At 34.2% G+C, this 15,317-nt stretch overlaps 1 protein-coding gene across 4 annotated transcripts in view; it reads left to right on the top strand.

Moving 5' to 3' along the window:
* The window catches only part of ADGRL4 (adhesion G protein-coupled receptor L4), a 117,404-nt gene extending 107,328 nt beyond the window's left edge, over positions 1-10,076 (top strand). For 2 of the 4 annotated variants that reach the window (XM_059925095.1, XM_059925067.1), the window contains 4 exons: positions 5,771-5,862; positions 7,444-7,612; positions 7,977-8,035; positions 9,771-10,076. In XM_059925095.1, the coding sequence (XP_059781078.1) occupies positions 5,771-5,862; positions 7,444-7,612; positions 7,977-8,035; positions 9,771-9,837 (387 nt within the window). In that variant the 3' untranslated portion in view covers positions 9,838-10,076. Of the gene's footprint in view, positions 1-5,770; positions 5,863-7,443; positions 7,613-7,976; positions 8,622-8,755; positions 8,773-9,770 lie in introns of those variants that run through there. The other 2 variants (XM_059925075.1, XM_059925085.1) reach the window with 2 other exon arrangements.
* The last annotated feature ends 5,241 nt before the right edge of the window (positions 10,077-15,317 follow it).

The following is a 15,317-nucleotide window of genomic DNA, read 5'->3' as shown; positions in this document are numbered from 1 at the left end:
TCTTGGTAAGCCAGTAGAAACCCACCTTTTGTCCATGGCAGAAGCAGTTTTGTTCTAGGCCAGTTAATTTAAAGGTAATAAAACTATTTGAAAGGATATAGCAGTTGTGATCATGACACATTCTTAAATGAACCAGATCCTGTTTGACATATATGAAAAATTAAAGCATGAGACTAAAAGTGCTGTAAGAGAAATTTTCTCATTCTTTCTGGTGAGATCTGACATCAGCATATAGATGGCTTCATCAATTATTGAGAAAAAGACTAAGAAAAAAAATGACTGATTGGGATGCTTTATTCTGAAGTCTGAATTTGAAGCCCTTGGGTTGAATGTACCTGTAGGTCTACATCTTTCAGAATTAGCTCTCGCTCTCTCACCAGCCCATCTATTTAAATTTCTAGTTTAAAAAACTAAGGCACTTAAAAATTTTTAATGCACTCTGTCAAGCATGTGGGCCAAACTTTGAAGTAACTGCATGTATCAATGAAGTGAAGAAACAAATCTCTGTGTAGATAAACATCCCTTAAGATGAAGCAAGGGAACTGATTTTAAGCTTCCAGGGCTTTGAACGATTTTTTTTCCACAGCTATTTTCATTCTCTTCTGTAATCTAAAGTACAGCAATGAATTTCAGAGTTCTTATGTTTGCCATGTAATGTCCTTGTCCTGTTTATTCCTAGAAAAGTATTATGGACTCCTGGTTGACAAACTACAACTGTATTTTAAAAATTGAGACAAAAATGATAATGAATGACTTTGTTGATTCACAAGTCATTAATTAGCCCCTGTGCTTTTTTGTGACACTAACGTTAGAGATAAGTAATAAGGGAACCACAGCTTATAAAATCAGCACACATAGGTAAGCACTAATGAGCAAAAGTGTGAATCATTTTAAAGGCAACATTTTCCTAATTAAGGTTAATATTAATGATTTATATTACATTTTAAAGACTTTCTGAAGTATTCAAGTTTTTTATTGTTGCTGTAGCCATTGCTTGTAAACACAGTGTTAATAGTATCTTCCCCGCTATTTAACCTAAAATACAGATATTTCTCTATCAGTTCTCAAAGTCATTACTTCTGGAATAATTGCAAACTATTTCTTATTATTAGAAATACTTTTTAATTCTACATAATCTTGTTCTGAGCTTTTGTTTTTAATCCCATCTCAGACTGTTCATGATTACTTCATAAAACATTTCCTCCCAAAAGATACTTTTCTGTACCATGTAAAATGCATAGTTTCAATTTAATCTCCACCTCTAAGCCAAGTCATGTGCCTTTAGGTGATACTGATTCTTTGTTTAAGTTGTTTTTTTTTTTTTTTTTTACTCTATTAGAAAAAGAATTTAAAGTAACTTATATATTTATGGATAAAGAGAGAATGCAGGCAGTGTAAAAAGAGTAAATTTAGGTTTTTCCAGTTATCCCAAATTTGCTGAATATTATAATATGACCTTGGATTTGACTCTGAGTTTGGTTAAGGAAAAAATTATTCTGACACTTGTTAAAATGGTAAGGAAGACTTTATTCCAGACTATTGTGAGAGGTGTCAAAACTATCAAAATAGGGGAGATTGAGCTCAACTCTGAATACAATAAGGGCAACTGGGGATTTACAGCCAAGGAACAGGTTATGTGTGAGGGAGTGGGTGGGGATGGCAGATGAAAAACTACTAAGAGGAGATATCAAGTGTAGGGAGAATTCTTGCTAAACTTATTTTAAGAGCTTTGTTACTGAATGGCAGGCCAGGGTGATCAGATATCAAGGATGGGAGATGAGGAATTTGAAAGTGATCACATATCAAGAGTGGGAAAAATCCTCTCTAAGCTGATTCAGCAGGATTCTTGCTAAAACTGGGCACTGCAAGGATGTCACTGAAGCTCAGGGTCGAAGCCTAGATGAGAAGAGGGCTCAGAGGAACTTGACTGCAGTTTAATTAAGGAAAGTCTTTGTCAGTTTCCTACTGACTAAAGCAAGGGAAGAACATGTTGACATACAGAATTTGCATTGTCCAAAACAGTAGAGAGTACGATCATGCTCTGCATTTCCATGGAATTGAATTCGGGTCTGATTTTATCATCTGGGTTTCAGTTTTTCACAAAGGTACACCGGGAGGCAGTAGGTAGGTAAAGAGCATTTAAACAGAGGTGGTGAGGGAATGAGCTAAGGGGATATCTAAAGGTCCAGCAAGGGCAATGGCCTGAAGTCATGCTTTGTGTGCTGGAGGAAGAACAGAGAATCCAATGTGAGTGGAGTGAAGTGATCAAAGCACAGAGAAGTAGGACTTGAGGGAAGAAGTATATCATTTCAGACCTTAGAATCTATTGTGAGATCCTCAGGTTTAACTCTGAGATGGGAAGCCATTGGAGGCTTCCGACTAGAGAAGTGGTCTGACTTACATTGTAAAAGGCTCAATCTTTCTGCTGTAATGAGAAAAGATTGTAGGAAGGCAAGGATGCAAGCAGAGAGACCAATTAGGAGGCTTTTGCAATAACCCAGGAGAGGCATGATGGTGGCCTCTTCCAGGATAAGAGCTGTGAAGACAGTAAGTGGTGGTCATATTCTGAATATGTTTTGAAGGTAGAGATGAAAGGTTTGCTGATGAATAAACTTGATCTGCTAGAAAATGAGATAACTTTTTTTTCGTGAGGTGGGATATGTTACAACAAAAATAGGTTCTTTAAGAGAAGAATAGCAGTTTAATTTTTGACATTTTAACTCATGATGCCCATTAGATTTCCAAGCAGAAAAGTTAGATGGAGCCTAAGGATATTATTTGGAGCCACTGAGCCTGAGTCAGTGAGTATATATAGACAGGTCCAGCGACTGAGATCCAGACAAATCACTTATTTTCTTTGTGTTTCACTCCTTTGGCTCTACTGGTCACTCAAGACTGGCTTAGAAATCATACATTAGGGTATCATCACCTGTGTCCTTCTACTCTACTCTGCAAGCAACTGCATGGCACTTCCTAAATAATGTTGTACTTGCCTGTTGACTGGCCATCTCCTCCACTGTACTGTAAGTTCCTTGAGGAAAAGGACTATAGTGCATAAGTGATTCTTGAGTGAAAGAATAAATTTAAAAACCTTTGCATTTAAGATAAAATCTAAGTACTCTTCATCTTTTGTCTACCTTGTCTCCCGCTACCCTTCCCTATGTTTACTACACTTCAGCCACCACTGCTGGTAATTCCTTAAAGGCATACCATATTCTTAAGCCTCATGGCTTTTTTCTATGCCATTTGCTTCACAGAATGCTTTTCTCCCTCATTTTTGATCTGCTAATGCATTATCAGTCGTCACGTCTGGTTTAAAATGCTAAATCTTAAGAGACATACTTCCCAAACCTTCATTCTAGCCCACCTTCATTTTGCATCTCCTAACAGTCTAAATTTGTGACTTAATAGCATTTTTCACAGTTTGTAGAATTGTAAGTATTTGTATGATTTTTTTTTACTATCTATTTTCTCAATAAGTTTATGAGAACAAAGGGCAGCGTCTGTTTTGTTCATTAATACCCAGACCTCACCAATATACCAGACACTTAGTTGACCCTTTATAAAATGTTTTGAATACATGCAAATAAAAAGCTCCATATATTTGTATTATTGTCATTGATAATACAATCAATGTATTTGTGATTGTTTTCATTGCATAAAACCATAATACCTTTTGATAAAAATGCTTTAATCTGTTTTATCTAACAATTGCGAAAATATAAGTTTATGGACTAAGAATTGTCTCCTGTTTGTCTAGCAGCACCTGGTTTTTATAAGTATGTAAACATTTTCCCTTTTATGTAGAAAACATGTACTTTCCACAGCTAGATCACCCATAAAGCATGTTCCATTTTTACTCTTCACTATTTTAGCATATGATGTAAAAGCATATCCAAAATGTATATGCATTTCTGAGAAACCATAACAATATAAGCAACTATTTTTCAAATTTGTTTTATCAATAACAGAAGTTTAAGAAACTTTATTTAATAAATATTATAAATTTAAATCACTAACTTAGAGAATTTATGCATTAGTGAACAATTATTTTAACATTTAAAGTTATTTTATCTAATAACTCTTCTTCTGTTGAGTTAACAAGTTCAATATAAACACCTCATAAAAATTCTTTGAAGATTTTCAAACCAATAATGTTTTGACTATATTATTTATACTAACCAAATTTTAATACTTTTTATTATTTTAAAAAACATATATATGTTTATAAAATTAAATACAAGTGTTGTTACCAAATTTATTTAAAGAAGTTATAGCTATAGAAGCCGAGAAAATGCTATGTATCTCTCTTTCATAAGTAGCAGAGACTATTTATAAAATTAAATATTATTAAATTGTCATTTCAGTTAGTTATTTGAGCATACAATAGGGCGAAACTTGTCAACTGAATCAATTTAAATATATTTTATCTCCCCTCTGAAATTGCTGAAGTCTTTCTTTGTATAGAAACCTTACTGTAATTAGAATTAATTAATCGTATAATTGAAGTAATAACCATTTGGAAGCAGGAAGAAGGGACTAGATCCATATTTCTCTAAGAGTTTCTCTCAAGGACCTCTCCATGGAGATATGACAACATGAAATTATCTGATCCATTATTTTATACTGCTTTTTATAATAGTAACTAGTAAATTTCATTTTTAGACGCTATATAAAATCCTTAGAATATGGAAGAAAAAACAGAATTTTTCTGTAAATTTCTGAAATCCTAGTATAAGAATTAGCTGAAAATTAAAATATTGCACTTTGCTACTGTTGTTACAAAATGGCTTTTGAAAAATTTGTTTGGATTAATAAAATATATTCAATAAAGGATTAACCTACAAATTATTTCTATAATTTTAATATTTTTAATTATTAGTATGCTTATGTTAAAATAGATATACATTTAAAATATACCGCTCAATTAATCCTCTGACACTGCACATATGACTTACAAGTCTCCAAAAGTATAAGAAAAGGAAAGAAAATAAGAGGAAGTTTTTCATAATGCAGTCATTTTAGAAGGGGTAAAAATTCTGTGCATTCTATATAACCGATATTGTGGAATATATATAATAGAATATAAATGTTTATCAAAATGCATATGCCTTTAAACATATATTTCACTGATTAATATTTTGAAAGTTTATGAGATTAAATTTAGGGAAAGGAAATCTCAACATAATATTAGGAGAGATAGCTAGATGAACCATACAAAAGAAAGTACATTCAAACATTTTCTAACAGTAGAAATTACGGGTGTTTTGTTGTTTTCAAATTTCCTTTCAATTTCTCTTTTCCAGTTTAAATTTTCAAAGGATTGACAGAAGTATCACTAAAACTTCTTTTCAAAGAAACAGCACACAATTTCATGAACAAAAATTTGATTTCTCAAGTGTTCATAAAGTTTTTCAACCAAAATTTATCTTAATATGTATATTAACCATATTGTTGGCAGAAGATGATAATTCATCAATCTGTAGACATGATTATAACATCTGAAGAAGTTCTTGAACAGGTGCTTAATACAGTCTGGCAAATTGTACTAACTGTGATTTGTACTGACAATTTTCAGTGATATTGTAAAGATCAACCACATATTTGGTTGCTAACATCTACCGGAGGGTTTGTACTTCTTAATATACATAAAAATGCCATGATTTACTGGTTTCTATTTATTTGATATCTTTGCTATTTGTTTATTTCCTTTATATGTATCTAGTTTACTATGAAAATTATCACTGTTGAAATTAATTTATGTTCTCAGGTTAATCTCTTGGCATTTGGAGTTATCATATACAAAGTTTTTCGTCACACTGCGGGGTTGAAACCAGAAGTTAGTTGCTATGAGAACATAAGGTAAGTATTTCTTCAACTGTATTTTCTTTAGTGATTAAATGCTTTAGTAACTTAAAGTAGAAATAATTTTTGGAAGGACAATTTTTAAATGATTTTTTCACACTTTCCCCCATCATATTTAAAATACTAAATAGTATTGCTAAATAGTATTTAATATGTTTAATAAGCCTATAATCACCACAGATTAAATGGTAAGTAAAGCAATCTTTTTGAACATATTCCCCTTTGAAAGAAAAGATGATGACTGCATTTTAAGACAAAAGTTGGCCTTAGTGATCTTCTTTTGCAAAGCATTTCTCAACGCTTAGCAACTGTGTTTCTGCCTTGTGATTTCTAGTTTGCATTCTGCCATGGTTTTTCCTCAGCTCCCTCCCTTTAAAACTGATTTATTGAGACCTTGAAAATGGTTTGTTCAGGAAAAACTGAAGTGTACTGTAGGGAACATTAGAAACAACTGACGTTTGGATCTCTTGGGAACACTCCTGTAGTTTCAATATCTTGCACAAGATTTATAGTTAGGATTTAGCAAATGTTTGATTGATTACTTTCTTTTACTCCTCACCATTCATAGTTACATGTAGTTTGCTGGCTTTAATAAAGTTGAGAATGACTGATTTTCTGTGGTACACTGCAGAAACATCTTCTACAGTAAAGAATGATTGTACTAAGAATGAATGAGGATAGCTAGTGGGAAGCAGCCGCATAGCACAGGGAGATCAGCTGGTGCTCTGTGACCACCTAGAGGGGTGGGATAGGGAGGGTGGGAGGGAGGGAGACGCAAGAGGGAAGAGATATGGGAACATATGTATATGTATAACTGACTCGCTTTGTTATAAAGCAGAAACTAACACACCATTGTAAAGCAATTATACTCCAATAAAGATGTTTAAAAAAAAAGAATGAATGAGAAAATAAGTATTAGTTGCCTCATTTTCAAGGCAGTGTCCTCAGTGAGCAGGATTGAATATTGTTTTACCCATAGTCACAGGCAATAAGTTGAAAATGTGTAAATGTGAGTATGTGCCTGTATTTGTTAAGAAATCAGCATTCTAACATGAATTTACTTTGAGGTAACTGTATTGCAAAAGCAAAAAAAAAAAAAAAAATCTTGTTTTATATTTTACATGCTCTCTACTAAGCCTGAAAGGAAAGCAGAAGTATCCTTTGATGTCCTGCCCATGTGCTGACCTAAATCCACATGGTATACTCTTCAAGGTTTCTCAGGGAGAATACTTCCTAACAGCTATCTGTCTTACCTTTGGGAGTTCCTGCAACATTAGATTTGAGATCAAAGCCTACACACAGATGAAAATATTTTAAGATTAAGGAAATTCCTTGAAAAATACCAGATTTTAAAAATGCTGCCTTGAATTTGGAAGCACATCCCAGCCACGGTGCACTAGTATACCCTAGCCCGTCCCATGCAACTGTAGCATAATTTGTCAGTTTCAAAATTGTTGGTGGTCTTTACCGAAGATTTCTTGGTTATTCAAAATCTGACTTCCCACCTAATTTGAGGAATTTGAGGATATGTTAAGTATGCATAGCTTTCTTAGCTGGAACGTTGCAAATTTGTTCTAGGTCTTGTGCAAGAGGAGCCCTTGCTCTCCTGTTCCTCCTTGGCACCACCTGGATCTTTGGGGTGCTCCACGTTGTACATGCATCGGTGGTGACAGCTTACCTCTTCACCATCAGCAACGCCTTCCAGGGGATGTTCATCTTCTTATTCCTGTGTGTTTTATCTAGAAAGGTAAGCAATTTGTTACTTTTGTCAACCTTATAGCATATTTATGTAGCATCAGTTACCAAATTGATAAAAATTCTCATTCTCGTAGATTTATGACTTGTGCCTTTATTGCCTAAGTGCAGTACATTTTAGTGTCAAAATAATCAGAAGGCTTAGCTGTTCATAGGGAAATGTGCGTTTAAAAAACTTGCTAGTAGGAGTATAAATACAGCTTATATTCACTTGAGCGTATTCTGACAGATCATCAGAAAGCAACAATAATTTAGAAAACCAAATATAACAGTTTATTGTGATTTGAAAATAATTTGATGTGATTGTTACAATTATGTTTCACATTTCTTACTTTCTTCTTTTTCTTTTTTTTTAGATCCAAGAAGAATATTATAGATTGTTCAAAAATGTCCCTTGTTGCTTCGGATGTTTGAGGTAAACAGAGAGAACTATGGGTCATTATTGCTACACAGAAATAAAAAAGCCAAGCTGTGGATGGCCAGTGTGTAAAAAGGACTCAAACAAATTGTCCAATTATTAATACTAATCAAATATCTTAAGTCCATTTTTCTGTTTACTGTGTAAGAACTGTAGATAATATGAGATAAAATTATGTACCATATAGCTATAGTAAGCTTTCCTACATGACTTAGTTAGCTATGTCAAAAATAGTATTGCAGATATTTGGAAAGTAATTGGTTTCTCAGAGTGATATCACTGCACCCAAGGAAAGATTTTCTTTCTAACTCAAAAAATATATGAATGTCCTGAAGGAAACCACTGGCTTGATATTTTCTTGATTCATGTTGCCTTTGAAACTAGTACCCTATCACCTTGGTAATGAGCTCCGTTACAGAAAGTGGAACATAAGAGAATGAAGAGGTAGAATATGAAACAGTAAAAAGGGAATGACGGTTGTAACAATGAGACATATTTTGAGCAAGTTCGTTGTTTTGTAAACTAGATGGGAAATTAGAGATAAAACAAAGAATTGAATAAACACATCTTACCATTCCGTGAATTGTTCTGGACTTTTAAATTTCTACCGAAACAACTTAGACCTGTATTTGTTGTATCCATTTTCTATTCTAATATTCTATAAAAACACAAAACTTCACAAAAAAAAAAAACTAAACATTTCTGTTCTGTTTTTAGGTTAACATCAGAATGAGGTATATGCTCTTTCTATACTTATTTCACAGATTATGACTTCAAATGCTTATTCAGTAGTACATAAATGTGTCAAAATATAATATTGTTCATGCCTGTAAATGTAAAAATTGTGTATATAAACCTGAAGTACTCTGTTCCATAACCTTTCAGTGTAGTGAAAAATATTGTATCTCATTAGACTAGCATATTTGAGTTCTTTATTTTTTTTTAATTTTAGAAATATTGTAGTTCACATCACAATATTCTCTTTTAACTTACTATTTTTAAAAGGGCATTGTAAATATGAAAGTATTCATAAAGTGAATTGCTATTTTTCTCTGTTCAGAAAAGTACACATTTAAAAATGTTATTTATAACAAAGAAATCACTGAGAACTGTATAAACTTTCACACTGGATCTATTTTCTGACAGTTTTCCTCTATTATGGCATATCTGCTAAAATGTAAGGCTTCTATCTATCTTCAAGTTTTCTCATTAAAAAGTAGAAGCAGTGATTTTACTTCAAAAAATATGTAATTGTTCTACACATACCTGTAAAAGTGTGCCAATACACTAAATGTTGTGATTTTAACTTAATTTCTCCAGCTCTTCAAGTGAAGTCTGTCAAATCTTACTCTAACAAATAAAATGATATCTGAATGAATCTTTCTACTGCTTGGCTGAGGCATTTCTCAAGAAAGATGAGTTGCCTGCCAATGTCTTAAACATTTTTAGAGTATTTGTGATAACTTTTTATTTGATCTTTTGATCTCTTATATGACCTATTATTATCATTATCATTATAGGACAGTGCTATTGGAATAAGATACTAAAAAAGTAATCTGTTCAATCAATGTATACAAATTATGTGTGGTGGGCAGAATAATGGTCTTCCCAAAATGCCCACACCCTAATCCTCAGAACACATGAATATGTTAGGTTACGTGGAGAGGAGAATTAACCAGCTAACAGCTAGTCCGCTAACTTTGACGTGAGGAAATTATCCTGGATTTTTCAGGTTGGTCCCATGTAATCACAAGTTTCCTTATAAACAAAAGATGGAGGCAGAAGAGGGAGCCTGTTAAAGCAGTGCCATACGAGGCATACTCAACCATACATTGCTGGCTTTGAAGATGGAAACAATCCACAAGCCAAGGAACGTGGGCAGCTCCTGTAAGCTGAGAAAAGCAAGGAAATGGATTCTCCCGCAGAGCTCCTAGAAGGAAGTCAGCCCTGCTGTACTTTTGTTTTAGCCCAGGGAGACCCAGTTTGGACTTCTAACCTCTAAAACTGTAAAACAATAAATGTATATTGTTTTAAGCCACCAAGTTTGTTGTTAATTTGTCACAAGATTATTGATATTTTTTGATAATTTGTTACAGCAACTATAGGAACTAATACTATGGAAATATGTACATAATAACATCTTTAGATATAAGCAAGTATTCATATCAGTAGGGAAAACCTTAAATCCTGAATCTTGTTTTCACGAACCCTCCCATAGACATCATTGGGTGAAACCTGTATTCTTTAGTATGAGATTTCAGACCTTCTCATAACTGCTCACTTACCTTTTTACTAGGTAAGGATCTCTCTTTTTTTAAAAAAAGAAAAAAACAGGTGTGTGCACACGTATAAATATATATTTATTGCATAAATGCCTCATAGCACTTGCCCCCTGTTTTTATAATCAACAAGAAAAAGAGCTCAAAAAAGGTTTTCACTGGGCTCAGTTTAAAAAATACAAAAATGAACATTACGATGACAGGAATGTGTTAAGATGCTGAACTGAAAAGTACATACAAAAGTACATACAGCTGCTGGAAACACACTTTCAATGTGCGGGTCCCGAGCCCTCAGGTGGAGGAGTGCAATGAAGCCGTGTCCCCAGAGGCCCTGCAGCTCTGCCTCAGCAGGACCCAGGGTGACCCGCTGTCTGGGGGCTCACCCCATCCCCAAGTGACACTGCCCCACGGTGTGGACATCACCCACGCCTTCAAACACCCACACACCACACACTTAATTAACATTAAAAAAATTTAAAACCACTCAAAGTCTGTGAGATAAAGAGAACCTACTCCCCTGGTTCTCACGTTTGCCCTATGAGTTTCTTCAGTTCTGCTAAACTGTTTATCTTTCCCAAGACTTTCTATGGTTTACCAAATCCCCTATTTCTGAAGCTTCCTCCTTGTTATCACCATTACTATGACAAACATCTGCTTATACCTAATGTATCTTTCTCTATGAAGCCTTTCTGGTTTCACACAAGGAATTAATCAGCTCTACTTTTGTGTCATCATTCCATCCAGTACTTACCTATTTTAACATTTATCACATTGTATTGCAATTATTTATCCCGAGCTCAAAATATATAAACAGCTCATTCAGCTCAATATTAAAGAAACAAACACCCCAATCCAAAAATGGGCAGAAGACCTAAATAGACATTTCTCCAAAGAAGACATACAGACGGCCACGAAGCACATGAAAAGATGCTCAACATCACTAATTATTAGAGAAATGCAAATCAAAACTACAATGAGGTATCACCTCACACCAGTTAGAATGGGCATCATCAGAAAATCTACAAACAACAAATGCTGGAGAGGGTGTGGAGAAAAGGGAACCCTCTTGCACTGTTGGTGGGAATGTAAATTGATACAGCCACTATGGAGAACAATATGGAGGTTCCTTAAAAAACTGAAAATAGAATTACCATATGACCCAGCAATCCCACTACTGGGCATATACCCAGAGAAAGCCGTAATTCAAAAAGACACATGCACCCGAATGTTCATTGCAGCACAATTTACAATAGCCAAGTCATGGAAGCAACCTAAATGCCCATCAACAGACGAATGGATAAAGAAGTTGTGGTACATATATACAATGGAATATTACTCAGCCATAAAAAGGAACGAAATTGAGTCATTTGTTGAGACGTGGATGGATCTAGAGACTGTCATACAGAGTGAAGTAAGTCAGAAAGAGAAAAACAAATATCGTATATTAATGCATGTATGTGGAACCTAGAAAAATGGTACAGATGAGCCAGTTTGCAGGGCAGAGGTTGAGACACAGATGTAGAGAACGGACATATGGACACCAAGGGGGGAAAACTGCGGTGGGGTGGGGATGGTGTTGTGCTGAATTGGGCTATTGGGATTGACATGTATACACTGATGTGTATAAAATTGATGCCTAATAAGAACCTGCAGTATAAAAAAACAAACAAACAAAACAACTAATACTAAACCTTCATTGGGTTATTTGTATGGAAATATGTTAATATAAATGTTTCATACATTACATGAAATTTCTAAAAATCTTATATGTTCTGGTATAATGTTATAAGTCATAATCCTAGTTATTACCTTAAAATGTATATCTCAGAAATAACTAATTTTCTTGTCAACTGCATTATTATGAACTTTCATCAAATTTTTAACTGTGGTCATTTTTAAGTCTTTTGTCATTTACAGACAGTTCTGTGTGTACTCTGATGCTATTGCAAATATGTTCCTATAAAAGGGTTTCATCTTTAAGAAATTCATGGAAAAGACTCTGACAAGTACAGGTTTCTGGTAACTGACTGTACTGCTGAACTGAATGAATAAGCAGAACTGAATTTTCAGAACTCTAATGAAAAACTGATGAACTCATAAAAGTGCTAACAAAAGATCAAGATGAAAAAAAAAAAATTAATTACATGGGACTGAGTGAACTGATGAGGATGAGTATAATTTTTGTGACTTTCTGTCTGAATTAAAAAAAAAAAAATCCAACAAGGACTCAGAGGCAAAGAATATACAAATCAATTTTCACTGCAAAGTAAAGGAGCTGTTACAGTGGAGGATTACTGAACTGAATGTCAATATTATGACATAGTGGGAGTGTGTTTCATGTTTGGTAATTGCAATCATTGTTGCTTTTGTTGTGGTCATCCATGTACAATGCTTGGTGTCAGTCTATTTATCTCTTGTAAAAATAAAATATAGTGTGTGTGTGTGAAAAAAAAAAAAAGATATTCATGGTACCAAGTTACATTCTTCCTTTAAGGCAGATACCTTTTCTTTTTTGCTTCGTGAATCAATGTCACTGCCTTCTTCTGTTTTGTGACCATGTGGTTGATGTGATAAGAGAGTCTGGACCCCCTGAACAGCCTGGCTTTTGCTCTTTTGCTTTAGGTACTCCATACTGGAAGCATATTGGGTGAGCCAGTTTTCTCAGGTAAAGCCCTCCATGCTTATCTCTAACGTCATGCAGTTTAGGTAGAAGAGATGGCCCAGCAATCTCAAATTGATGAAGTGGAGCAGGGAGAGGAATTAGGCTACCAATGTAGCCTTGAGCTCGTAACATGGCTTCAACTCAGTTTTTCCAGGGAAGATCTTTGGGGATTTGTAAGGAAGTTGCCAAAGAAGTAATAAAGTAGTGCTTTATTTTCCATTTGGCTGTTATTCCTCACGTACCACTTCTTCATTTGATAGTGAGAGGAATAAATATTAGGATTTGAGATTCAGTCTCCTCAACCTCTAAAATGTATCACAAATTCATTAATAAATATTAATTTGCAAACTCTTCTTCATGAGCAGCTGGGGTTGGGAGAAGGGTTATAGTATTTCAAGGGATTCAATCAAAGAACTTAATACTTTAAGGTGGGTCTCAAACAATGAGATGAATGGACCCGAAAGAAGTGTAAGATAAATTCCCTTACTGTGTAAAAACTTGTTATTAACTGGAGACACTATAATCCCCTAATTAAAAACTCTGTGAGTTGATTGATTACACTGTGGTTAGGAAAAATATATTTACACACAATATAGCAATTAAAAAACGTACGAGAAAGTCTCTAAGCAAATACTCCACAATCTTCATGCTAGGCATAACCAACAGTCTATATATACTCATTTGATGATGGCATCATTTCTTCAGTCCTTTTTAATTCAATGCCCCCCCCAATTAAATGATAACCCTGCATTTCTTAATTTTCCATATATTTAAAGTTATTGCACCCATCTTCAATGACTTACAAGATATGAGCCTTTTCTATGTACCAAGAGTATCCTCTAATTTTTCCAACATGAAATCTTTGAGGAGAACGTGAATTATTGATTCAGTATGGATCAGAAAGAGTACCTATTGTTCAGATTTTTCTGCTACCTAGAATGTCTTCTCCCGTGCAAATTCTGCCCATGATTCAAGACCCCTAGTATGAAGCCTCTCAGATCAATTTGGTGCATATTAATTTCCCCAGTCACTACAACTATAGCACTTACAAAGTGTACGAAATAACATAGCATTTAATAGGGGTTGTTAAGTCATCGTGCAGTGTTCAAACTTAAAACTTTTAGGTTTTAGACTACAGATATGAGAGAAATAACTGGAAGATGGCATTTAAAGGGAAAAAAAGACTTCTTCCTGAAATTTGATACAGATTTCAATTGTGTGATCTCATTTAATTCTTACAATAATATATGAAATTTTATCCTCATTTTTTAATGTGAAAAGTGCTCAGTGTCACACAGCTAGGAAATTGAAAAATCAGTGTTTAAACTGAAAGTCATAGCCCCTTCTGCTCCCCCATGGAAACTCTGAGGAACTTGCTCAGACTCTCTCAGATAGGAAGTTAAAGCGACTGGATTCATACCCAAAATTTCTGCCTCTCAGTCTAGAGCATACTCCACTGTTCCGTAGCTATAAACTCATATCATATAAGGATAATATTCCTGTTTACAATTATGTTCTTCTGGGTATAGAGGAAGTATGACATTCTTTTTTAACATGTCTCTTCTACACGCATATGCAATTTGAAATGTGTATTTCATATGTTTTAAGGTGAAGTATTTTTCTTCTTTCCTCTTTGCTTTGCTGCCCTTTCTCTGCACATTTATTCCTAACCCCTATGCCCACTTACACCCCCAACCAGGCAATTTATTTTAACTAGTTGGTATATATTCTTCCATTTTTTTCTTCCTGTTCATATCATCATATTCAAATCATTCATATTAGATCACATTTTAAAAGCATCTCTATTATCACGTGGAAAGCTAATGGGTATAGTTCATTCATTCCTTTTAAGTGACTGAATAATATTCCATACTAAGGATGGACCATAAATTGCACAGCTGGTATGCAATCTGGATTAATGCAATAATACATTGGAAGACTTCAGTATCTTTCAGGAGTAATGTTCTCCATGCTATGTGGCTTGGTTTTGTTGTTAAAAATACCCAATGCCAACGGTTATTTTTTTTCTTATGATGGATGTGGACCCATGTTGATAAGCTAAAGCACTGTAAACCTTTCACTGATATAGAAGTTGCTTGTTATTTCTTGTAACTGTTCAGTGAAAATCATGTCATGGATTTGAGATCCACAAAGCTCCTTGAACATTTTCATTTAAGTGAAAAGGATTTGAATTACTTACACTAGATAGAAGGCTTGAGCAAGCATTAAGATCAGTAGGCAATCTGAAAGTACAGAACAGTTTACTTAGTATTTCATTCAGACATTATACATCATAGGTTTGTATGGTAGTTATGATTAGTATAAAATGAGAGGGTTA

Source organism: Balaenoptera ricei, chromosome 1 (genome assembly GCF_028023285.1).
Source record: "Balaenoptera ricei isolate mBalRic1 chromosome 1, mBalRic1.hap2, whole genome shotgun sequence".
NCBI classification, from domain to species: Eukaryota; Metazoa; Chordata; class Mammalia; order Artiodactyla; family Balaenopteridae; genus Balaenoptera; species Balaenoptera ricei.
Note: the sequence above shows the minus strand (reverse complement) of the source record. Positions and strands in the feature narration are given on the sequence as shown.